This window comes from Moschus berezovskii, chromosome X (assembly GCF_049115385.1).
Source record: "Moschus berezovskii isolate FMDL1 chromosome X, NW_MosBer_1.0, whole genome shotgun sequence".
Classification (NCBI taxonomy): domain Eukaryota; kingdom Metazoa; phylum Chordata; class Mammalia; order Artiodactyla; family Moschidae; genus Moschus; species Moschus berezovskii.
This window is the reverse complement of record NC_142488.1, coordinates 51,177,578-51,200,748: the sequence shown is the minus strand read 5'-3', so window position 1 is coordinate 51,200,748 and position 23,171 is coordinate 51,177,578. Positions and strand designations below refer to the sequence as shown.

Genomic DNA, 23,171 nt, shown 5'->3' with positions numbered 1-23,171 from the left:
ATAGCTAGACAGGCTGAGGATTCTGCTAGGGCTCATATTCAAGGAGGACAAGCCGGTGACAAAGCCATGGTCTTTATCTCAGCTACGCGGTGTCCTTGGGTCCCCTCGGAGTTGACCCCTTTCCTAACAGAATGGAAAGTCCTGTTGTCCTTCTCACATATTACTCGCAGTCAACGACAGAGGCCTTCCAACCTCCACACCTTCAGATCTCAGCCAAAAATTTCTCTCCCCTGCCCGCTGTGGGACTGCGGCTGGCTTTCCCCATTGAGACCTATTCTGTATTAAACAGGAAAGCACAAACAAGCACAATGCCCAGCACACAGAAAATGCTTTCAATGCTTCCTCTTACGATAGTGGCCACTACACAGAAGTAATCTTCAGTTTCGGAAGACATTTTTCTGAGTCCAAGATTGCAGCAATCGGTGGGGTTTTCATCCTAACTTTGCCTTTCCGCCCTTGGAGGATCACCCTCTAATGGTCCACCGGCATCTACATCGGCTGTTCCCCAGTCTCACCACCAAGGGGCGCGCGAGATGAAACAGTTCTGTCCTGGGATGTACCAGTAAGGCGTAGCGGTAAGACCACCCACTCTGGAAGGTACCATTCGAGAGGGCGTATGACAACAAAGAGAGTACCTTTCCACCGCGTCGGGCATCGACCAGAGTTCCTAGCGGAGGCACCCATGGCACCACGGGATCCATCCCCATTCGCTCCATTCCGTCTTCCCGCTGCATTTGAGTCCGATTGACGCTGGTATTAAGCTGCAACTGTCTTCGTCTCGTTTCCAATTCCACCCCTTCGTTTCTACATGGTTACATCCAAGGGAGCACGGCTACGGAGCGAGATGGGCTGCCAGTTTGAGGTCTGGCGTCAGGAAGCGTTCTGGGCATTGATTGGTCACCGCGTGATCGCCGGAATTAGCTCTTCCAGGGCACGAATAGGCGCCGGAAGTCCCGCGACTTCCGCCCTGCTTCGTCTCATGGCCAGTTCCAATTGGCTGGCTGGCTGTTAGAGGCACTGGGGCCGCAGAGCTGGAACTGAGGGCGAGAGGTGTGTTGCGGTGCGCGGCTTTTTAGAGCATACAATTTTTCTCCAAGCTTTATTGCTTTTCCCGAAGGGGTCGAATAGCTGCCCTGGTTAGGGGCGAGGTTTGGCTCAGTCTCTGGCTGTGCATGGTGACGGCGTTTCAGTCTTGTTTAGCTCTCGCTCAGTCTGGATCGTGTGGCAGCGCACGGTAATTCACACAAATGCATGCAATTCATGTCCAGAGAGAGGTCTCTGAGTGTGCTGTCTCTCCCTGGAGAGTAACCAGTGTCAGGGAGCCTGGGCTTGTGTATCTCTGCGTGTGACAATACAGGTGCTGTTTGGGTACATTTGATCTCCTTGAGCCTTTGGGCGGAGTTGTGAGTGGTGGGATATTTGACCTGAGTGGATTTTGTGAGCCATTGTACAGAGCCCCTAGGATGTGTGTGCCTGTATTCTGGGGTGTGCATTTTTGGAACTTTCTGGCATTTCAGTCCCTGAGTGTGAGATCTCTGTGTAGGTGTGTGCACCTGAGGTTGTGAGAGCTCTGATTTTTTGATACTGGGCCCCAAGTTGTGACGTCTCTGATCTGCTTTAAGGATGGCTTTGTCTAAAGGTGTAAACTATCAGCAGGTTTTCCATTTGTCTGGGGACTTTATCTAAAGATTATATGAGGTTCTTGAGTTATTAAAAGTTCTGTCTTTCCGTTTAGGTTTTTTTATTAGATTGGTAAGTGTCCAGTGGTTTGGGAGTCAGTCTCAATGATGTGAAGTATCTGTGCAGTTCTCATTTGTTTCTGTCTGGAAGACTTTGGTCTTTTTGGAGGGTCTTTGTCACAGTGTGTATGGTTATGGTCTCAGTTATGTTTGAGGGTCTGAGACAAGTTGTGAGCTGTCTGTGCAGAGATTCAGTGAGCTCTTTTTGGCGTCTCTGGGTGTCTATCTGAGCTCTCTGGAGTCTCTGTGTCAGAAAGAAAACCTCTTATGTTCTTGGCTGTGAGTCTCTGTCCAGGAACTGAGGGTTTGGAAGCTGGCAGATATAATTCCGAGGCCTGGAATGTGACATGCTGACGGTGTGTTGTTGAGCGTATCAGTTGTCTCCTGGAATCTCCGTATGTATCATAATTAATACAGTGGGGCCAGTGCGCTTCTTGCAGGGTACCTGTGCGTGTTAGCGATGTGTACAAAGGGCCTGGCCTCAGGCGATACTTCAGCAAATATTTTCTGAGCACCTGCCATAGACCTGAGCACTATTGGAAGAGTTTGTGACAGGACAGAACTAACCAAGTCTCTCCTTTCATAGACTTGGTGGTCAGTAAATAAATCAAGGGTGGCAGGCACTATGAAGAAAGATAATGCTAGATGAGGGGAAAGGATATATGTGGGTACGATGTTATTATTTTATTCAAGGTAATGAGGGAAAGTCTCCTTGAAAGATGGCAGGTAAGCAGAGATCTGGAGGAAGTGAGGGAGCAGGCCATGGGGTTATCTAAGGGAAAAGCATTCCAGGCAGAAGGAACAACAGATGCAACTGTCCTGGCATGGAAATCTACTTGGCGTGCTCCTGAATGTCAAGGGTTCGTGTGATGCACTGGGTTTGGCATGTAGCACTCATTGAAAGGGGTCTAGTTGCTGCTGTCTCTGTTTCTGCCACAATTTGTGATCATCCGCATTTCACAGATGAAGGACTGAAGGCTCCAACATGTGCCCTGCACCTTCTCTCCTACCTATCCTTGAAATTAGGAGTGAAACCTTCTGGTCCATCATGTGAGAGAGAGAGTTTGAGTGTCCCAGCTGCAGGGATGTCACGCTGAATGTCAGCCAAGCAGCAGAGATCAGTTATAATGTGGAAATCATGCCTCGTAACATTGGTACTCTTGATGGAGGGCAGGACTTAAGAAGGAAAAAGGAACTGGGGCAAAGAACAGAGGCAGAAAGGGGAAGCTGGAGGACAATGAGGAAAACAAAAACGACTGGCTTCATCACATTGCTTGGGTTTGGCCCAGTTCACGTTGATTGGCTGACTGTATTAGGACATATTCACCTTTTCCTGTCCCTAACCTTTCTTTCCCCTCCCGTTTTTGTGCCTGAGCAAGTCAGTCCTAAAGCCATTAGGTGCTGCCAGGCAAGGCATGTGTATGTGTAAAGGGGCATCCCTGCCTGGAGAGTCAGAGCCCAAGGTGGAAAGAAGGATATCTCTGGGGATTGGGTGTGAAGGAGGCTAACTGCTTCATGGATTCAAGCTTGAGTGAGGTGTGGCAGTCAAGGGCAAGGGATGGTTCTGCATAGATTGTGAGGAGGACCCTTTTGTGCAGGAGGGATCACTTACATGCATTGGGATTCATCAACTCAGCAAATATATAAGAATGCTGAAAGCCACGTCTGTCATTTATGGAAAAGGGAATTTCCAATATGGAAAGGAAGTAAACTAGAAGAAATTCTGAGGAATTCTACTGGAATTAAAGGTCTCCATGCAAACTTCTTGTATTCGATAGGTGTACATATGTGGCTAGACTGATGTATAACTATAGATGTGTGTCTGTGTGTTTGTGTGTGTGATTGTGTACACACATATTCCCAAGTTACTGAAAACAGCAACATTCCAATGGCAATAATTACACCAGTCCCCAGATCCTAGCTACTGAACACCTTTCTCCACTAAACGATGGGTTCCCAGGCTGAGAAAGGAAAGGATAAATGAGCCTGGTTCACCTTGTCATGTCAGTAATCAGGGGAAGTTCAAGAATGATGGGGAGATGTCAGAGTGACACAGAATATAGCTTGAGAGCTCTCCCACAGGAAACACTCAGGACTCTCTGATTTTTTCCACCTTTTCTGAGGTATTATTGACATATATCCTGTAAGTATAAGATGCCAATGGGATGATTTGATACACACATACTTGGCAAAACGATTACCACGGCAGGGTTTGCACTCTATCCCCTCACATAAACCTTTTAAAAATTGTTGAGGAAATAACATCTCAGTTCTACCCTCTTAGCTTTCACTGTATTATACAGTTTTGTTAATTATATTCACCGTACTATACATTGGCTCCGCGTAACTTATTCAGCTCATACCTGGAGATTTGTACCCTGTATTCAACATTTTCCGCAGGCCCTGGAAACCACCATTCTGAACTCTTAGAAATTTCTGAAGTTTGACTTTTTTAGATTCTGCATATAAGTGAGAACATACAATATATGTCTTTCTCTCTTTCACTTTTTTCATGTAGCATAAAGCCTTTGAAGTCCATTCATGTTGTAGCAAAAGGCTTAATTTTCTTCTTTGTGACTAAATAATATTCAATTTTATATACCACCTCATTTTCTCTTTTAAAGTTAATTTATTTTAATTGCAGAATAATTACAATATTGTGATTTTTTTGTCATACATCAACATGAATTGGCCATAGGGATTCATGTGTTCATGTGTCCCCCCATCCTAAACCCCCTCCCGCCTCCCTCCCCACCCTATCCCTCTGGGTTGTCCCAGAGTACCAACTTTGGGTGCCCTGCTTCATGCATGGAACTTAACACTGGTCATCTATTTTACGTATGGTAATGTACATGTTTCAGTGCTATTCTCTCAAATCATCCCACCCACTCCTCCCACTGAGTCCCAGAGTCTGTTCTTTACATCTGTGTCTCCTTTGCTGCCCTGCATGTAGGGTCATTGGTACCGTCTTTCTAAATTCCATATATATGTGTTAATGTACAGTATTTCTCTTTCTCTTTCTGACTTACTTCCCTCTGTATAATAGGCTCCAGGTTCATCCACCTCATTAGAACTGACTCAAATACGTTCCTTTTTATACTTGAGTAATATTCCATTTTATCTGTACCACAACTTCCTTATCCATTCATCTGCCAATGGACATCTAGGTTGCTTCCATGTCCTAGCCATTGTAAACAGTGCTGCAGTGAACATTGGGGTACTTGTGTCTGTTTCACTTCTGGTTTCCCCTGGGTGTGTACCCAGCAGTGGAATTCCTGGGTCACATGGCAGTTCTATTCCCAGTTTTTAAAGGAATACCACACTGTTCTCCATAGTGGCTGTACCAGTTTGCATTCCCATCAACTGTGTAAGAGGGTTCCCCTTCCTCCACACCCTATCCAGCATTTGTTGTTTGTAGACTTTTTGATGGTGGCCATTCTGACCGGTGTCATCTCGTTTTCTGTATCCATTCATTCCTTCACAGACACACAGTTGCTTACAACTTTTGGTTGAAGCTGCAAAGTAAATTTCAGGTTAGTGTTAATCCTCCAACATAGTTTTTCGGAATCATTTGGCTATTCTAGTTCATTTGCCTTACCACAGAAATTTTATCATCAATTAGTCTATATGTCCAAAAAAAGTCATGCTGGAATTTCTGACTGGAATTGTATGAAATTGATGGATCTGTATGGGGACTACTGACATCCTAATTATATTGAATTTCTCCACCCGTGAACACACCATTGCCCCCATTTTGTTAGGTCTTATTTAAGGAACCACATTGCATTACCTTTTCTGCCATTGTTTTATCAAGTCTGATTCCCGTATATCAAATTCTGAAGATATGAATCCGATGAAGATATGAAAATATTAGTAGTCAGACTTTCATCAGTAATGCTTTATTTATTATGTAATTTTAACATTGCCCGTTTATTGTGTTTCTTATTTTTTCCACTAATATTCATGATTGTTTACTCCAAGGGTGATGGTATGGGTATTTTCTGGGGTACATTGTGAGGAGATGATCAGCTGTGTTTTGGGATGGAGAGTCTGAGGACAGGGGCACAGGGGAGAGAGAGTAGGGGTGGGGGAGGTGACAGCGTGGGGCGGGGACAGGGGGATAGTAGTACAAGCGGAAACAGAAGTGAAGAGACACGAGAAGAAGAGCTCCCCCTCTGGACTATGCTTAGCTCTCTGTACATATACGTATAATGAAGTATTTGAGTACTCATAGCAACACTATGAGGTAAGCATTTTTAATGCTGTCATCACTTTTGGCACCCAAGGAGCAGAGACACACAGATGGTCATGGGTGAGTGAATCTGCACAAAGTCACCTAGCTGGCAAGAGCTGAGTCAGATTGGTACCCAGGCGAGAGAGGAATACCCAGGTGTGGTGCCTGACCCCCAATCTGCAATACACTGCAGTGTCTGGTGTACTCTGCATCAAAAGGCAGATCAACACATCCATCCGCATGAAACATTACTATGGATCTGTGTATGGACTGAACACAGTGTCTCCTAAGTGCGTGAAAGACCATGGGGTGTCATGTCAACATGCACTCATCACAGAGAACAGTTCTTGGTCCATACCGAGGTCTAAACAGTGTTTCCTCTGACCAACATGAGTGGAGCACCCTCATCATTATGGAAAGTAGCATAGCCATAGTGATAAACAGATAGAACAACAGATACAATATCATGAAGACATTACCTCCCCCATCTCGTAATTCTCTTAAATGCAGAGAACAAAACCTGGAAGGCAATAGACCACATACTAAGTTTTCTTCTCTTAAGTGTGACATTCTGGATAATTTCCAGATAATATTTTATTAGTATTTTAATTTGTTATATCTTCATTGTTGCATAGGCAGTTTTTCTATTATAATTGAAAAATGGACTTTCTGAAGACTCGTTCTCCTCAGGTATCTTGTGGTTTCAGCATAAAAAAGTTGTGTTTTTATCCCTGCCAGGTGAAAACCCAATCGGCACACTGAAGTCAGAAGTAATATCGTTGGTACAGTAGGTGGCGGGCTGTGGGGAGTAGAGAGTTCCTGATGAAAGGCTAGCTAAGCCTGCAAGCATTGTGAAAAGGTCACTGACACTATAGGCCCAAACCAAGCAACAGCTCACAGGTCCCAAGGAAGACACTGGTGTTCTATCCACAAAAATGTCTGTGGTAGGACTTTCAGACCTTTGCTCTTTTGGCTCCCATGATGCAGTGGGGCAGCTTGTGGTGCTTATAACACAGTCCTGCTTTGACCCAGGCTGTGGATGAGAGTCACAGCCTCCCCTGCAGCACAGCCCCCTTTGTGGGCGATCTGGAGCCCTTTTTGAGATGTCTGGGAGTCGACAGATTCCAAAGAAAAAGGAGAAAGAAGATACATAGCGCGGGGGGTACATGCACCCACACTGTGCATGTGGTGCTAGAGATGTGCTCGAGATGCAGGTGCAGCTTGTTACAGGAAGCAGTTGGGGATGAGCGGAGTTGGATTCAGGGACTCAAGAAAGAAATGTGGAAGTGAATGTAAAGGGAGAAAACACATTGAGAGGGGTAAACACCTACAACTCCCAATTCTGTACGAGGGTAGGATGCTCCATTACTGTTGTGAGAAGGCTCCCTGGTCTGAGCTCTGGGAGGGAGTGATGAGCCTTCTAAGGACCCGACATCAGCCCTAAGCAGGGGGCGCTGAGAGTGTGAAGACATTAAGTCTCAGCCCTTACCACTGACAGACACAGAAAGCTTCTTAGCCCTGCTGAGAGTGGTGCTGTGGCACCTTTGGTCACTTCAGTTCAGTTGCTCAGTCGTGTCCTAACTTTGAGACCCCATGAATCGCAGCACGCCAGGCCTCCCTGTCCATCACCAATGCCTGGAGTTCACCCAAACTCATGTCCGTCGAGTCGGTGATGCCATCCAGCCATGTCATCCTCTGTCGTCCCTTTCTCCTCCTGCCCCCAATCCCTCCCAGCATCAGGGTCTTTTCCAATGAGTCAACTCTTCTCATGAGGTGGAAAAACTATTGCAGTTTCACATTCAGCATCAGTCCTTCCAATGAACACCCAGGATTGATCTCCTTTAGGATGGACTGGTTGGATCTCCTTGCAGTACAAGGGACTCTCAAGAGTCTTCTCCAACACCACAGTTCAAAAGCATCAATTCTTCGGTGCTTAGCTTTCTTCACAGTCCAACTCTCACATCCATACATGACCACAGGAAAAACCATAGCCTTGACTAAGACGGACCTTTGTTGGCAAAGTAATGTCTCTGCTTTTTAATATGCTATCTAGGTTGGTCATAACTTTCCTTCCAAGGAGTAAGTGTCTTTTAATTTCATGGCTGAATTCACCATCTGCAGTGATTTTGGAGCCCAAAAAAATAAAGTCTGACATTGTTTCCACTGTTTCCCCATCTAGTTCCCATGAAGTGATGGGACCAGATGCCATGATCTTAGTTTTCTTCGGGAAGCTCAAAGGTAGGGTGGTGGTGGTGGTTGTTCAGTCGCTCAGTCGTGTCTGACTATTGACGAGCCCATGGACTACAGCCAGGCTCCTCTGTCCTACACTATCTCCCTGCGTTTGATCAAATTAATGTCCATTGTGTTGGTGATGCTATCTAACCATCTCACACTCTGTCTACCCCTTCTCCTCCTGCCTTTGATCTTTTCCAGCATGGGGGTGTTTTCCAGTGAGTCAGCTATTCTCATCAGGTGGCCAAAGTATTGCAGCTTCAGCATCAGTCCTTCCAGTGAGTATTCAGAGTTCATTTCCTTTAGGATTGGCCGGGTTGTTCTTCTTACTGTCCAAGGGATTCTAAAGGGTCATCTCTCTAGCACCACAATTCAAAAGCATCACTCAGCCTTCTTAATGATCCAACTCACACACCTACACACGACTACTGGAAAGAACATAATTTTGACTCTGCAGACCTTTGTCAGCAAAGTGATGTCTCTGCTTTTTAATATGCTGTCTAGTTTTGTCATGGGTTTCCCTGGGAGCTCACTGTTAGAGAGTCTGTCTGCAATGCAAGGGAATTAGGACACCTTGGTTCAATCCCTGGGTCAGGAAGGTTCCCTGGAGGAGGGCATGGCAACCCAGTCCAAGAGTCTTGCCTGGAGAATCCCCTGGACAGAGGATCCTTGGTCCATGGGGTTTTAAAGAGTACACTGAGAGACGTCACCTCCCACCCAGAATCTCTGGCCAATGGGCTGTCTCTCTAGCTTTACTCATCTCAAGTAAAATCTGTTCCCTGGCCCCAGAAGCCACGTGAGATAACGAAGGAAACTTGAGGCAGTGGTGCTTTAAGCAGTGATTTGGTTCGAGATCTTTATTCGTTTGGGCCAAGTGACTGCAGGGAATGAAATGGGGTAGGGTGATGAAGGAAATGAGATGATGAATTTATTGCCCCAGCCACCTCCCTGCCCCCAGGTAGCCGACTTCAGTAGGGTTGGCTGGTGTCAATGCCTTGTGTATAGGCTCACTTGTAACAACATCCTATGTGTGGTATGAGCAACTTGGTGGGCAAATCAGACAGCATGGCCAAATATTCATTTCTCAGAGTGGATGGAGGGGGAAGAGAGAAAAGAATGAACCATGGGTTCGTTGTGAGTCAGTTTCTAAAATCTCAATATTTCTCCACAAGGTGTGTGTGAATTCTTTTCTTTATCTGAGAATTGGCTTTCTAGGTGAGGAAATATCATCGTGAGAGACTCCTTGTGACATGTGAAAGGGGGTTGGGAGTGAATTGGGTTAAGGTCATTTTCAAAGTGTTTCACGCCAAGTATTTGTTTAAGGGGATAGCAGTGGCCTTAAAGAACTGAATTAAGTGGTTGCAATACAGGTTTCAGTTACTGAAATGTGAAAAGACTCTGGGATGTGTGTTCATCCTAGCCAGTGGTCACAGGCAACTCATAAACTCATAGGATTTGAACCGTGTCTTCCTAATGTCTTTTGCTTTCTGCCCTTGAATGTGGTGGTGACTAAAGTTCCTAAGTAACAGTTCTCTGAGAAAAGTAGATCTCTAGAAAAGAGCAGTGCCTGGGAAGCTGATCTAAAGTTTTAATATAACCTGTGATGTAATTTTTGGTAGCTTCACCCAAGATATGATTATTCAAAGAATATAGAGATGCACCTACTTCGGTATCTACCATTGGATTTTTCAAATGAACATACAGTGAGATTGGCCCGGTTGTCTTTCTTATTATTTGTTTATTTATTGTTGGCTGCACTGAGTCTTTGTTGCTGCACGAGGGCTTTCTCTAGTAGTGGAGAAGGACTACTCTCTAGTGGCGGTGCATGCGCTTCTGATTTCAGAGACTTCTCTTGTTGCGGAACATGGACTCTAGGCTCGAGGGCTTCAGTCGTCGGATCAGGTGGGTTCAGTACTTGTGACACACAGTCTTAGTTGCCCTGCGGCATGTGGAATCTTCCTGGACCAGGGACTGAACGCCTGCCCCATTGCGTTGGCAGGTGGGTTCTGTTTTATTTTTTTAATCACTAATTTATTTTCATCTGAGAATAATTACTATACGATATTGTGATGGTTTTTCCCATATATCAACAAGAATCAGCCGCAGGTATACGTGTGTCCTCCCCTCCTGAACCCCCATCCCACCTCCCTCCCCACCCTATTCCTCTGGGTTGTCCCAGAGCACTGGCTTTGGTTGCCCTGCTTCTTGCATTGAACTTGCACTGGTCATCTGTTTTACATATAGTAATGTATATCTTTCGCTACTATTCTCATAAATCATCCCACCCTTGCCTTCTTTCACCGAGTTGAAAAATATGTTGTTTACGTCTCTGTCTCCTTTGCTTCCTTACATGTAGAATCATTGCTACCATTTTTCTAAATTCCATATATATGCATTAATATAAATATTTGTCTTTCTCTTTCTGACTTACTTCTCCTTATAACAGGCTCCAGGTTCATCCACGTCATTAGCACAGATTCAAATGTGTTCCTTTTTATAGCTGAGTAATAGTCCATTGTGTATATGCACCACAACTTCCTTATCCATTCATCTGCTGATGGACATCTAGTTTCCTTCCATGTCCTAGCTACTGTAAATAGTGCTGCTGTGAACATTGGGGTACATGTGTCTGTTTCGCTTCTGCTTTCCTCGAGGTGTATGCCCAGCAGAGGGATTGCTGGGTCGTGTGGCAGTTCTATTACCAGTTTTTTAAGTAATTTCCACTCTGTTCTCCATAGTGGCTGAACCAGTTTGCATTCCCACCAACAGTGGAAGAAGGTTCCCTTTTCTCCACACCATCTCCAGCATTTATTATTTGTAGACTTTTTTACGATGGCCATCCATTCTGACCTGTGTGAGATGATACCTCATTGTGGTTTTGATTTGGAGTTTTCTAATAATGAGTGCTGTTGAGCATCTCTTCATGTATTTGGTAGCCACCTGTATGTCTTTGTAGAAATGTCTGTTTAGATCTCTTGCCCACTTTTTATGGGGTTGTTCATTTTTCTGGTATTGAGCCGCATGAGCCACTTATATATTTTGGAGATTCATTCTTTGTCAGTTGTTTCATTTGCTATTATTTCCTCCCATTCTGAGGGCTGTCTTTTCACCTTGCTTATAGTTTTCTTCATTGTGCAAAAGCATTTAAGTTAAATTTGGTCCCTTTTGTTTTTATTTCCATTACTCTGGGAGGTGGGTCATAGAGGATCTTGCTGTGATTTATGTCAGAACGTGTTCTGCCTATGGTTTCCACTTAAGAGTTTTATAGTTTTTGTTCTTACATTTACATCTTTAATCCAGTTTGCGTTTATTTTTGTGTATGGTGTTAGAACGTGTTCCAGTGTAATTCTTTTACACGTAGTTGAGCATTTTCCCTAGCATCAAGTGTTGAAGGGACTTTGTTTATGCCATTGTATATTTGTGCCTCCTTTGTCAAACATAACCTGTGCATAGGTGTGTGTGTATTTATCTCTGGGTTCTCTATTTTGTTCCATTGACCTATATTTCTGTCTTTGTGCCAGGACCATACTGTCTTGATGACTGTAGCTTTGTAGTGTATTCTAAAGTCAGAAAGGTTGATTCCTTCAGTTCCATTCTTCTTTCTCAATACTGCTTTGGGTATTCGGAGTCTTTAGTGTTTCCATACAAACTATGAAATTATTTGTTCTAGTTTTGTGAAAAATACCTTTGGTAGCTCGATCGGGATTGTGATGAACCTACAGATTGCTTTGGGTAGTAGAGTCATTTGCACTATACTGATTCTTCCAATCCAAGAACATGGTACATTTCTCCATCTATTTGTGTCATCATTGATTTCTTTCATCAGTTTTTTTATACTTTTCTGTATACAGGTCTTTTGTTTCTTTACAAAAATTTATTCCTAAGTATTTTATTCTTTTTATTGCAGTGGTGAATGGGATTGTTTTCTTAATTACTCTTTCTGATTTTTCCTTATTAGTTTATAGGAATGCAAGGGATTTCTATGTATTAATTTTATATGGTAGGCACATTCTTAACCACTGGACCACCAGGGAATTCCTGACCTGCTTGTCCTTGGATGTGCAGTTCTCTGAGCTCTGACACATGGAGAGATTCCAGTGATCACCACCAAGACCAGGACACAGGAAATATCCATCACCCTAAAAATGCCCAGGTGCTTCCCATTTCTGGTTTCCCCCTCCCATACCCCAATCCCTGCCACAAGGATCTGTCCTCCTTCACTACATTTTGTCCTTTGCAATTTTAAAATTCCTTACATATTCTGACTATAACACCTTTCTCAGATCTGTGATTCACAAACATCTTTCCCCAAATAACAAATAGCTTCCCTTTTCATTACAGGAGACATGAGTGATGAAATGTACTTTTCCTCCCCTCACTCAGAGCCCAGTGTTGTGTAGCAAGAAAGTGCCCATGAGATTCTTCAGAAGTGAAGATGAATTCTGCTGTCTGTCAGTCTGTGCTCTCAGCTAGTCTCCAGAACTGTATTTCTTCAGAAATCCACGAGTCTTCTGCAGAGAGAGGCGCTTGAGAACAGGTATATTTATTGGAGCCTGAACTTGTGATCTCATCAGAGAGCTTCAGAGCTCAACCCATCTTGCAGGACTTGTCTCCCAGCTCCAAGGGAGCTTTTCTTCTTGAAACTCAGAGGCATGAATTTACTCAGTGTGGGCACATTTAAGCAGGACTAACATGGCATTTCAAGGTTGTCCATCCTTTACCAGGTAACAGACCACATTCAATATATTTCTCTCTGTCACCTTATTTACTCCTCCTTCAAAGAGCCATCATTTTGGAAGATTTCAACCCTAATTGATGAGGTGAGAAAGCAGAGGACAGAGAAGTTAGGGGGATTGCTCAGAGTCATACAGGCCGCCAGAGGAAAAGTGACCCACAAACCTCAGCATCCTCCATTCAGAGCCACCACTCTATTTCTTCAGTAAAGTTGCTATGCGTGTGTGCATGCTAAGTCACATCAGCCATGCCCAACTCTTTGCAATCACATGACTGTAGCCTGCCAGTCTCCTCTGTCCATTTGATTCTCCAGGCAAGAATAGTGGACTGGGTTGCCATGCCCTCCTCCAGGGTATTTCCCCAACCCAGGAAGTCAACCCACGCTTCCTGAAGCTCCAGCATTGCCGAAGGATGCTTTACTACTGAGCCACTGGGGAGGCCCAAAGTTGAAGTGTGATACTATATTTGTTTCAAGTGTACAACAAAGTGATTCCATATTTTTAAACATTATGAAATGAACTGCAACGATAAATTTTGTTACCATGTGTCCCCACAGAGGTTTATTACAAATTTTTTTACTATATTCCCTGTATGTAGATTCCATTTCCATGACTTATGTTATAAATGGAGGTTGGTATCTCCTAATGCATTCCCTGTTTTACACATCTCCCTACTCCCTCTTCCTCTGGTAACCACCAGTTCATTCTCTGTGTCTCTGACTCTATTTCTGTCTTGTTTCCGGTGTTCTCTTATTTTATTTCTGAGGTTCCACATATAAATACAACTGTGTGGTATTTGTTTTTCTCTGTGTGCCTAGTTTCACTTGGCTTCATACCCTCTAGGTCATCCATGTTATCGACAATGACAAGATTTCATTCTATTTTTTATTGCTGAGTAATATTCCACTGTGTGTGTGTGTGTGTTTGTATATACCGTTTCTTTCTTTTTGACACATCTATTAATGGGCACGTAGGTTCCTTTCATATCTTGGCTCTCCTTGGCTGTAAATAATGCTGCAGTGAACAGAGAAGCACATATATCTTTTGTGACTAGTGTTTCTTCTATTCTTGAGAAAAATACTGAGAAGTGGAACTGTTGGGTCACATAGTTTTCAGTTTTTGAGGAAACCCTCATTGTCCTCCTAGTGGCTGCACCAATATACATTTCCACCAACACTGCACGAGGGTTTCCTTTCCCTACATCATTGCCAACATTTCTTACTAGTTGTCTTTTTGATAATAGCTACTTGACAGGTATGAGGAAGTACTTCACTGTGGTCTTGAATTTCTAATCGTTGATGAGGAGATGTTGAGCATGTTTTCATATGTCTATTAGCCATCTGTATGTCTTCTTTGCAGAAATGTCTATTCAGTGCTTTGCCCCATTTTAAAACCGGGTTTTGGGTGTTTTTCCCAGTACATTCTATGAGTCCTTTAGCTGTGTTGCATATATCTACCTCTTTTTGGATGTGTATCACTTGCTCATATCTTCTCCCACTCAGCAGGTTGTCTTTTTCTTTTGCTGATGGTTTCCCTTGCTGTGTAAAAGCTTTTTAGTTTGATGAACTCCCATTTGGTTATTTTTGCTTTTGTTGCTCTTGCCTGAGGAGACACGTCAGCAAAACTATCGCTAAGACCTATGTCAAAGAGTGTACTGTCTATGTCTTCTTCTAGGAGCTTTATGGTTTAAAGTCTAACAGTTTCGTCTTTAATCTTCTGTTGTTGTTGTTTATTTTTGAATGTTGTGTAAGAAAGGGGTCCAGTTTTCCCATAACCATTTATTGAAGAGAGATCATTTTCCCGGATGGATGTCACAGGCTCCTTTGTCACAGACTAATAGGCCATATGAGCGCAGGTTTATTTCTGACAAGCATCCCCAACTGTACCCTCCGTAAAGGCTGGGGTGAAGTGAGAAGACCCGGTGACTTCAATGTCCGTCCACAGCTGCTGGCACACCAAGTCTGGATAAGGTACGTCATTGATGCTAGCCACAATGCACTGGGGCAGGGATGGTCATCCCCACCTGGCACAAGTTCCCCAGGATGGGATGCGATGGGCTCACTGCAGCAGCCAACCCAGGTCAATCCCGCCATCCAAAGTCCCTCATTTAGCCAATCGTGAAGGTGTTCACTGTTTGTGTTACATCCCTTCCATGCCATGCCAGGTTGGCTGTTGAGACGGGGAGGTGAGGCGGGATTGCATGGCCAGTCCCTGTCCTTGAGAGTTGAGTCATTAAGCAGAGAGGAGATATGACACCCTTAGATGTGGTGGCGAGGGCATCACTGATCCCCTGTGAGGCTGTGTTGCTAGGAGATGAGAGGAGTGACAAGGATCAGGGTAGATGAAGTGGACATGGCGGGGGAGGAGACAGGGTACTCTGGGTCCTTGCTGTGCCCATCCCAACTGCAGAATTACCCACAGCTTGCATGAGGGCGCCTGGAGGATAGATGGGTGGCTGTAAATGACGATAGCAGCAGTGCCACCCCCTCCCCACGTCAAAATCTGGATCCCCACCTGCCTATTGGGTGTTGGTGATCTGGGGGTCACTTCTGAGACAGCATCCTCTCCCCAGTTACAGAGTAGGAGCCAGAATCCTGTGATGTGCAGAGATGTCCAGCACGTCAAATTCTAGGCCAGAGACCGAGTCACAGGAACCAACAAGCCAGAGAATACTGGATGGGAATTGGCTTAAATGCAGTGGCCACATAACAAATCTGAGTGTACCTGTAGCAAGCGATGATATTGAGCCATTCATTTAAAGACCTTCCCACAAAGGGAAGTCCTGGGCCTCCTGGTTTCCTCAGTGAAATCTATCAAATGTTTGAAAAAGAAATAGCACCCATCCTGCACAGATTTCTTCCTGAATAGACAGGAGGGAGGAGGAAACATTTCCTAATTCATCCTGTAAGCACAGTATTACCCCAGTACCAAAGCCAGACTTGACATCACCAGAAAGCTACAGATCCATATCTATCATGAATACCAATGTATACACCCTCAATACAGCATGAGCAAACCAAATCGAGAAATATTTTGCAAAGGGCTGTGCAAGATTTTTCCCAGGATTGCAGTTTTGGACCAACACTCAACTTCAGTTATGGGAAACAGCGTATTGATATAATGAAGGATGGAAACCACCTGTCATCTTGACAAAGAAAAAGCATTTGACACAGTTCAAGACCCGTTCATGACAAATAAGTAAATAACTAAATCAATAAACACGGTCACCCAGCTCAGGATAGAAGGGATTGTCGTCGTGGTGCTGAAGGACATCCCCGAGAAACATCCAGCTCTCGTCACATCACATCTAGTATTGTCTGAGTGAATGCTTGCCTCTTGAGATCCAGTCCAAGGAAAGGAGGTCTGCTTCAACCACCTCTATTCCACACTGACTGAAGGGTCTAGCCTGTGCACCGTGCAAAAGAAGAAATGAAATCATGGAGAAATGAGAAATGAAAACTACGTCCACACAAACACTTGTCCGTAGATGTCTTTAACAGCAGCACTGATTATAATCTCCAAATAGTGGAGCAGCCTAAAAGTCTGTCTCCTGGGGGGTACTAAACAAAGTATTCTGTAGCCATACAGTGGAACAGCATAGATGGATGAAAAGTGATGAACTCCTGCTTTCTGCTGCCACATGGGTGAGCCTCCAAAGCATTATGCTAAGTGAAAGAACACAGACACAAATGGCCAGTTTCTACAGGAGTCCGTTGATATGAAAGGCCCAGAAAGGGCAAATCTACAGAGACAGAAATTAGACGAGAGGATGCCTGGGACTGCAGGTCCTGTTTGGGATCGACTGCTGATGGGTACACGGAACCTTTTTGTGGTGCTGGCAGTGTTCCACAGCTGCACTGTGGTGGTGGTTGCACCACTGTGTGAAGTTACTAAAAGTCACTGCACTGGTATGTAATTATACCTCAGTAAAGCAGTTTAGGAAGGTCATGCAGATGTCCAAGTGAGACATGTGGGAAAAGATATGCCATTGCTGTTGTACCAACGAGGAGTGCCCCTGCTCCTTCCAAGTTCTGGGTCCGGCCTCCTCCACATGTGCTAGATGCTCCCTCCAGAAACAGTCGCTGTGCACGTCAGGACACAATCCCCAGTGAGCACACACGTCGAGTGTGTCTCTGTGTTTACACACAGGCACCCATTGTGTGACCACAAGTCAATGGCTCTGGACAGGCTCCCAGAACCCACCCTGCATCTGAAATTCTACTTAGTTGTTTCCCCTGTCTTGTCAAATCACATGGACCCAGCTTCCGTCTCCCTGGTAATGAATCTCAGCCCTTTGCTCCAACCTCTGGTCACAGGAATACCTGTAGCTCGGTGTGAGGCCCCCAGCCTGAGCTCAGCAACCTGGGAGGGATGCTCAGCAGAGCAGTAACCAAGACAACAGAACTCCATTCATCCTCCTTCTGCCGCCAGGACTGAGGTGCGTTCCCTCCTCTCCTTCTGCCTGAGTGTCTGGTGAAGAAGGGGACTTGGGGGCATAACACACCACTGAGTCATTGAAATTGTTCTAAATATGGCTGTGAATAAATATGTCAAATTTTGAATCAGATGGGAAGACACATAATTAAAATTTTTTTAACGTCTTTAGTAGCAAACATGGCTCTTCAGTTCAGGATTCTATTTAAAACCAGGACGGGTGAAGCATCCTGCGATTGTGCTTCTCAACCTAAACTGTGCATCAGATCTCCCCTGGAGAGGCTTTAGGAGAGCCGATGCTGGCAGGACAACCCCAGAGAGTTTGAAGTAGTAGGTCTGGAATGTGGCCCTAGCGTGAGCATTATCTGAAAGTGTTCTTTTATGAAAGCCGAGCTTGCAGCTGTGGAAACAGAACCCATTCTTACAGGAGGAAATCCAAGATCGAAACTTTGCAACTCCTCTCTACAGCGAAAGCAGATTTTCATCATTACCCGCTATGCTTGACAGATATCTTAGGCTGAGAAAAGGGACAACTTGCCCAAATTAACACTCGTTTGAAAACTGACCTGTGCTTGCTCTGCTGCGTGTTCCTGAATCCAAAGTTTTACAGTTAAAACCCTGCTGTTGTGAGTGAAACTTAGTACGTTTTAGTTCTTGTCAGGATTCCTTGTGCCTAGTTAGTTGAATATATTTCTAAAACACTGTGGAGATAACTTCATTCGACTGATCAAAATATTGCTTCAAAGATTAAAGATGACTGAGAATTGTAGCTGTTGATGTTAATGTAGAAGGATCAGCTGTCAGAGTATCTGCTGCCTGTGCTCAGTTGCCATTTTAAACTGTTTCCTGTGTTATCAAATTAACTCCTGTACTCAGATGAAGACCAAATTGGAACAGGATGCTTATTGGGAAATATACAGTTAAGCAACCCTTGTTTGGTGCACACCCAAGAAGATCCACCTCCCTAAACGTTCTTTAGGGATCTCTTCTGGATATTCTTAGGCCCATTCCCCAGTGATGGGCTTGCACTGCTGCATCCTGACTCATCGTCTTGTTAAAGACAGGGCTTTCAACCTCTCAGGTGCATTACAGCACCCAGGTCCTCTCGGAGATCCAAAAGAGGGTGATGGCCCATGCTTCAGAGCGTGTCTGCAGGAACAGGGCCTCTCAGAGGAACGGATCCCCACCTATGGCAACAGGAAAATCTCAGGTCAGCCTTTTCCAGAGCAGCTCCAGGGGAGTCATGGCACAGTGATTGTAGTTTAAGGAACTGGGTGGATGGCAGTGCCCATCCATGAGACAGGGAACGTTGGCTTGGGGCTACTAGCAGGCCTGCAGGGCTTATGGGACATCTGAGTACAGATGCCCCATACATCTCGGCCTGTGGGGAATCTGGGGCCCAGTTGAGATGTCTGAGGTAGATTTAGTGATAGAAAAGCCATCAGCATACAGAGGGATACTGATGAAAACAAGTCAGATGGGTAAAAGCTCTGGGGGTGACGTGGTCACCCAAGGATCGTGTATGGAGTGGAAGAGCACAGGGCAGAGGTTGGAAACCAGAGGAAGACAAAGCCCAAGGTTTAGGAGGGGATCAAAGTAAATGGACAGAGAAGGAGACTTAGAAATAATGGACTGAGAGGGACGGGGAAAGCCAGGGTGGGCTGCTGTCACAAACTCTGACCAAGGAAAAGTGGTTTTAAAAACGGAATGTGTCTGTGGCCAGTACAGCACTGGGTTCTATGGTTTGGCCCACGGAGCTCTTGGGAGACGTTAGCAAGGGGATGTTCTGTGGATGGGCACATGGAAGAGGAATTGAGAGGTAACCAGATAAGGATAGTCCTGGAGTCTATACTTTCAAGAACCATGGCTTGAAAGGAACCAAAGACACATGGTATTGGAAGTAGTGGGCTGTGTGCTCACAGGGTGTGCTCTCCTCTCCTGGCTCCACCTGGTGATGCTGACCTTCACCGCCTGTGGGTGGGGGTGGTGAAACTTGCATTTTTGTCTCCCTCCTCTTGCTGTGGGCCCGGTCCTCCCTGGCTGACTGAGCCTCAGGCACCCTGCTGGCATCTGCAGACCCCTCTGCATCTGGGTCTGATCATCCAGCCCACCCGCGGGCAGGGACGTCTGCTCCTCAGCCTCAGCCGAAAGGTCCCTTCTTCTGGATTAAGTCCCTTTCCACAATTCTCCCTCAGGTGATGCAGAGCCCTCCCTTGGATCTCACCTGCACTGCAGTAAGAACCAAGATCAGCTCTAGAAAATGAAATTCCTAAACTGCAGCCACCCTTCTGCCTAAAGACTCCGTTGCCCCTGTGAGTCCCAACTGTGAATGGGGTGGAATCCTCCTTTCCCTGGTGTTCCTCTTCATTTCTTGTCACACCTCCCTTGTCTGAGCTCTCTCACCTCTGTCTGCCAGTTCCTCTGTGGGCCAGTCTCCTCGCTGTGACGGGGATGCTCTTATTTTGGCTTGTCTTTCATTTGACCCAAGACTTCCCATACAATATCCAGCTCAAAGGGGGCATAGTGCAGAATGTGTACTTTGTCGAGTACATCTAGGAGGCACTGTTGTCATATAAGCCCCACGCCCCTGAAATATAAAAAACAGAGGGATAAAGAACACAAGAGTCAAATATGCCAAAGGTGCATGAGATGTTGGCTAAGATGAGCACTGAAGAGTGTCTGTGGGACCAGGAAGCATGGATATTAATGATGGCCATGACGAGACCAGTTACAGTGGAGTGACTCGGACAAAGGCTCCATGGAAGGGAGCTGAGGAGAGAATATGTCAGCAGAATTTGAAGCAGTTTTGCTATGAAGGGCAACCGGTAATGAGCCAGCGGTCTACTCAGGCCATGGATTTAAGATAAAACACTTCTGTAAAGGAGTAAAGTTTGCTCCTCGATGCTCAGGTGCTCAGACACAGGCAGGGAGTGTGTAGGCAGGAGGGTGCAAGCCGCACAGGAGGTGTGTTTGTGGGGGAGAGGTGTGTTCCGGGGGACAGCTTCCAACCCTGGCTCAGGCAATCGAGGAGGGGCCTGGCGCATGGTGTGAAAGGACGCGTGGTCGCTGAGCTAGGTCTCCAGGAGGTTGTGGTATCAGAACAATGGCAGAAGTGCGAAGGAGCTGGAGGACAGGACGTCATGTTGAGGGTGATGACAGGGAGGAAGGCTGGAAACAGGACACCATGAGGGGCGCGGTCTTTCCTGATGTCCGGGGCGGGACCGTGGGCAGAGGGATGCTCGGGTGGGGAGGAAGGGAGCATGGCTGAGGACGGAGAGTCTCCGGGGTGACCGGGTGAGCCTCGTGGGCACTGAGGACGGATCAGAAGAGTGAGGGCTGAGAGAACAGCGAGTGTACCACGGGAGGAGCGCGTTCACAGGCCGGGGGCGGGAGGGAGGGGAATGGAGAGGGGACTTGTAACGTTCCCGCACGTGCGGTGGGGGGCTTCGGCCGTGGGCGACAGGACCCGGACGTCACCGGTCAGGTTCTTCGGCGGAGAGTTCGGAACAGGGTCCCGGAGCAAACTCCCAGCCGACCCGGGCCCGGAGACTGGCGCGGGCCTCACTGGGTCGCTGCGCGCAGGCCCAGAGCCAGCCAATCGGAGTGCAGCCACGCCCACCAAGCTCCGGATCTGCCCGGACGCCCCGACTTCCTACCCGTGTTGCTCTGGTTTCGCGGACGGCTCTCTGTCCCGGGGTGGTTTGGCCGCACCCCTTCGAGAGATTTCCTTCCTTTCTCCGGTCCTTATGGGCATCCCCCTTAACTTCCGCATCCACGCTGTTCAGCCCTCTGCGCGAAAACCCAGCCGAAACGATGAATTTTCTTCCGGGCTTGCGGCGTTTTGGTTTCTGTGGCCTGCAGGGGGCACTGTTGCTCCACAGTGTCGCCGCGCCGGTTTTCCTCATCCCCTGGTGCTTTAATAAAATAACAGGAAGCCTTTTGCCACAAGAAGCGGCTTTTTTTTTTTTTTCCTTTCCTCTGATTGTGCCGGTTGGCTGATTCGAACTTCATCTGAGCCCTTCAGAGAGCCCGTTGTGAGAACTATCGCCGGACCCATTAACACTTAAAATTACAATAAAATAACATCATCTGACATTGAATAATAGTGGCCGGAGTGGTCAACCTTGTCTTGCTTCTGATCGTTAAGGATTTCCTGTATGTTTAAAGAGAACTTTATTATGACAGTGAGTTTTGACTTGACGTGTCTGATTCTTTAAGACTCCTTGGACTGTAGCCTGCCAGGCTCCTCTGCCCATGTGATTCTCCAGGCAAGAATAATGGAGAGGGTTGCCATTGCCTTCTCCAGAGGATCTTCTCAACCCAGCGATTGAATCTGGCTATCCTGCGCTGCAGGTTGACTCCTTACCATCTGAGCCACCTACGATAACAACATGATAAGGACAATTGCCAAGCTAAGATCCTGCTGAGTAATTGATCCTGGACACCACGCAACAAGGAGATGCTATTACTGCCCTCATTTTATGCCTTTGGGACCTCTGGCACGCAGAGGAACAGTCAGCTCGCCAGGTTCTAAGGGTTCCTCAGAGAGTGTCCCCTATGTTTAGGTCTGAAATCTGTAAGATTGTCGTTTGCACACTGGTTTGCAGGATACATTCCCCTCCCCCAGTGGAAGAGTGAAATAAAATGCTCACTGGGATTGAGGGTAAGACAGCCTGGAATGCTGCGAAAGACTGACGGCAGGAAGAGAAGGGGTTGACAGAGGACAAGATGGTTGAATGACATCACTAACTCAAGGGACATGAGTTGGAGCAAGCTCCAGGAGGTGAAGGTGAGGGAAGCCTCCTGACGTGAGCAAGCTCTGGGATGTGAAGGACAGGGAAGCCTCCTGACGTGCTGCATGCAGTCCATGGGGTCGCAAAGAGTCGGACACGACCGACGGACTGAAAAACAATAACATTTATTACAATGAGATACTCAATGAAAGGGGGCGGGGAGGGAAACTACATAGAAAACGACTCATTCACTCTATCAACGTTATGACATGATAACACATTTATAATGCAAAGCACCTGGAAGTAATCAGCCGTTACGGAGTACAAGGTGCTCAGCTCACTGCAAGGTGAGTCAGGAGGGGACTTTAATCCAGAGTCGACTGACAGAGAAGAGGGCAGGGTAGCGCCTGAAAATAACCAACCATCTTCTTGGGGCCAGGTTGGACAGGACCCGGACATCACGGATCAGGTCCCTCAGTGGAGAGTTCCAAACAGTTTCGGGGAGAAATCTCCCAGCGGACGCAGGCTGGGAGACTGACACTGACCTCACTGCTCCTGGGGCAGGCCCAGAACCAGCCCTCAGCAACTCCGGATCTTCCTGGACGCCCTGACTTCTTGCCCGCTTCGCTGTGGTTCTGTGGGCGGGTCGGGCGGAACTCGCGCGGTCCAGGGGTGGTTTGCCCGGGCCCCTTCGGGAGGTTCCCTTTCTCTCTCTGGTCCTCAGGGGCATCCCCCGTAAGTTTCTCATCTATCTCGTCCAGTCCTCTGCCCGAAAACCGGGCAGGAAGGATCGATTTTCTTCCGGCCTTGCTGGCATTTCGGTTTCTGTGGTCTGCAGGGGGCAGTGTGGCCCCGCGGAGCGGCTTGCCCGTTTCTCCCCCGCCCGTCCGGGTAGAAAAAAAGGCTTAAAGCCTTTTGTGGTAATCAGTGAAGGATTTTTCTTCTGCACTTGGCCGGTTGGCTGGCTCGAAGTGCTGAGAAAAATGCTGAGACACATATTAAGCAAACTGAAAATTTAGCAACAAAGAGAAAATTTTAAGCGGGTCAAGGGAAAACTGGCAAATAA

At 46.4% G+C, this 23,171-nt stretch overlaps 2 protein-coding genes across 10 annotated transcripts in view; one reads left to right on the top strand and one right to left on the bottom strand.

Moving 5' to 3' along the window:
- LOC148773299 (P antigen family member 2-like) overlaps positions 1-863 on the bottom strand; it is a 66,380-nt gene extending 65,517 nt beyond the window's left edge. Inside the window, exon 1 of the mRNA XM_088833568.1 lies at positions 636-863. Coding sequence (XP_088689694.1) covers positions 636-684 — 49 coding nt within the window. The 5' untranslated portion in view covers positions 685-863. The remainder of the gene's footprint in view (positions 1-635) is intronic.
- Positions 847-22,493, top strand: LOC148773298 (uncharacterized). 9 transcript variants are annotated; one of them, XM_088833563.1, is made up of 6 exons: positions 847-1,050; positions 8,407-8,483; positions 10,049-10,204; positions 12,271-12,358; positions 12,589-14,908; positions 15,511-22,493. In XM_088833563.1, exon 6 carries the CDS (start codon positions 20,774-20,776, stop codon positions 21,290-21,292), a length of 519 nt encoding a protein of 172 aa, XP_088689689.1. In that variant the 5' UTR covers positions 847-1,050; positions 8,407-8,483; positions 10,049-10,204; positions 12,271-12,358; positions 12,589-14,908; positions 15,511-20,773; the 3' UTR covers positions 21,293-22,493. The 9 variants fall into 9 exon arrangements, with proteins under 9 accessions (XP_088689689.1, XP_088689690.1, XP_088689687.1 ...); XM_088833564.1 differs by lacking the exon at positions 12,271-12,358 and having other exon boundaries at positions 10,049-10,107; positions 14,690-14,908; XM_088833561.1 differs by having other exon boundaries at positions 10,049-10,107; positions 12,210-14,908.
- Positions 22,494-23,171: the final 678 nt, after the last annotated feature.

What these genes read in the sequence shown, in the direction of transcription:
- LOC148773298 (XM_088833567.1), top strand. Translation starts at nt 20,774, where the DNA reads ATGGAGAGGGGACTTGTAACGTTCCCGCACGTGCGGTGGGGGGCTTCG.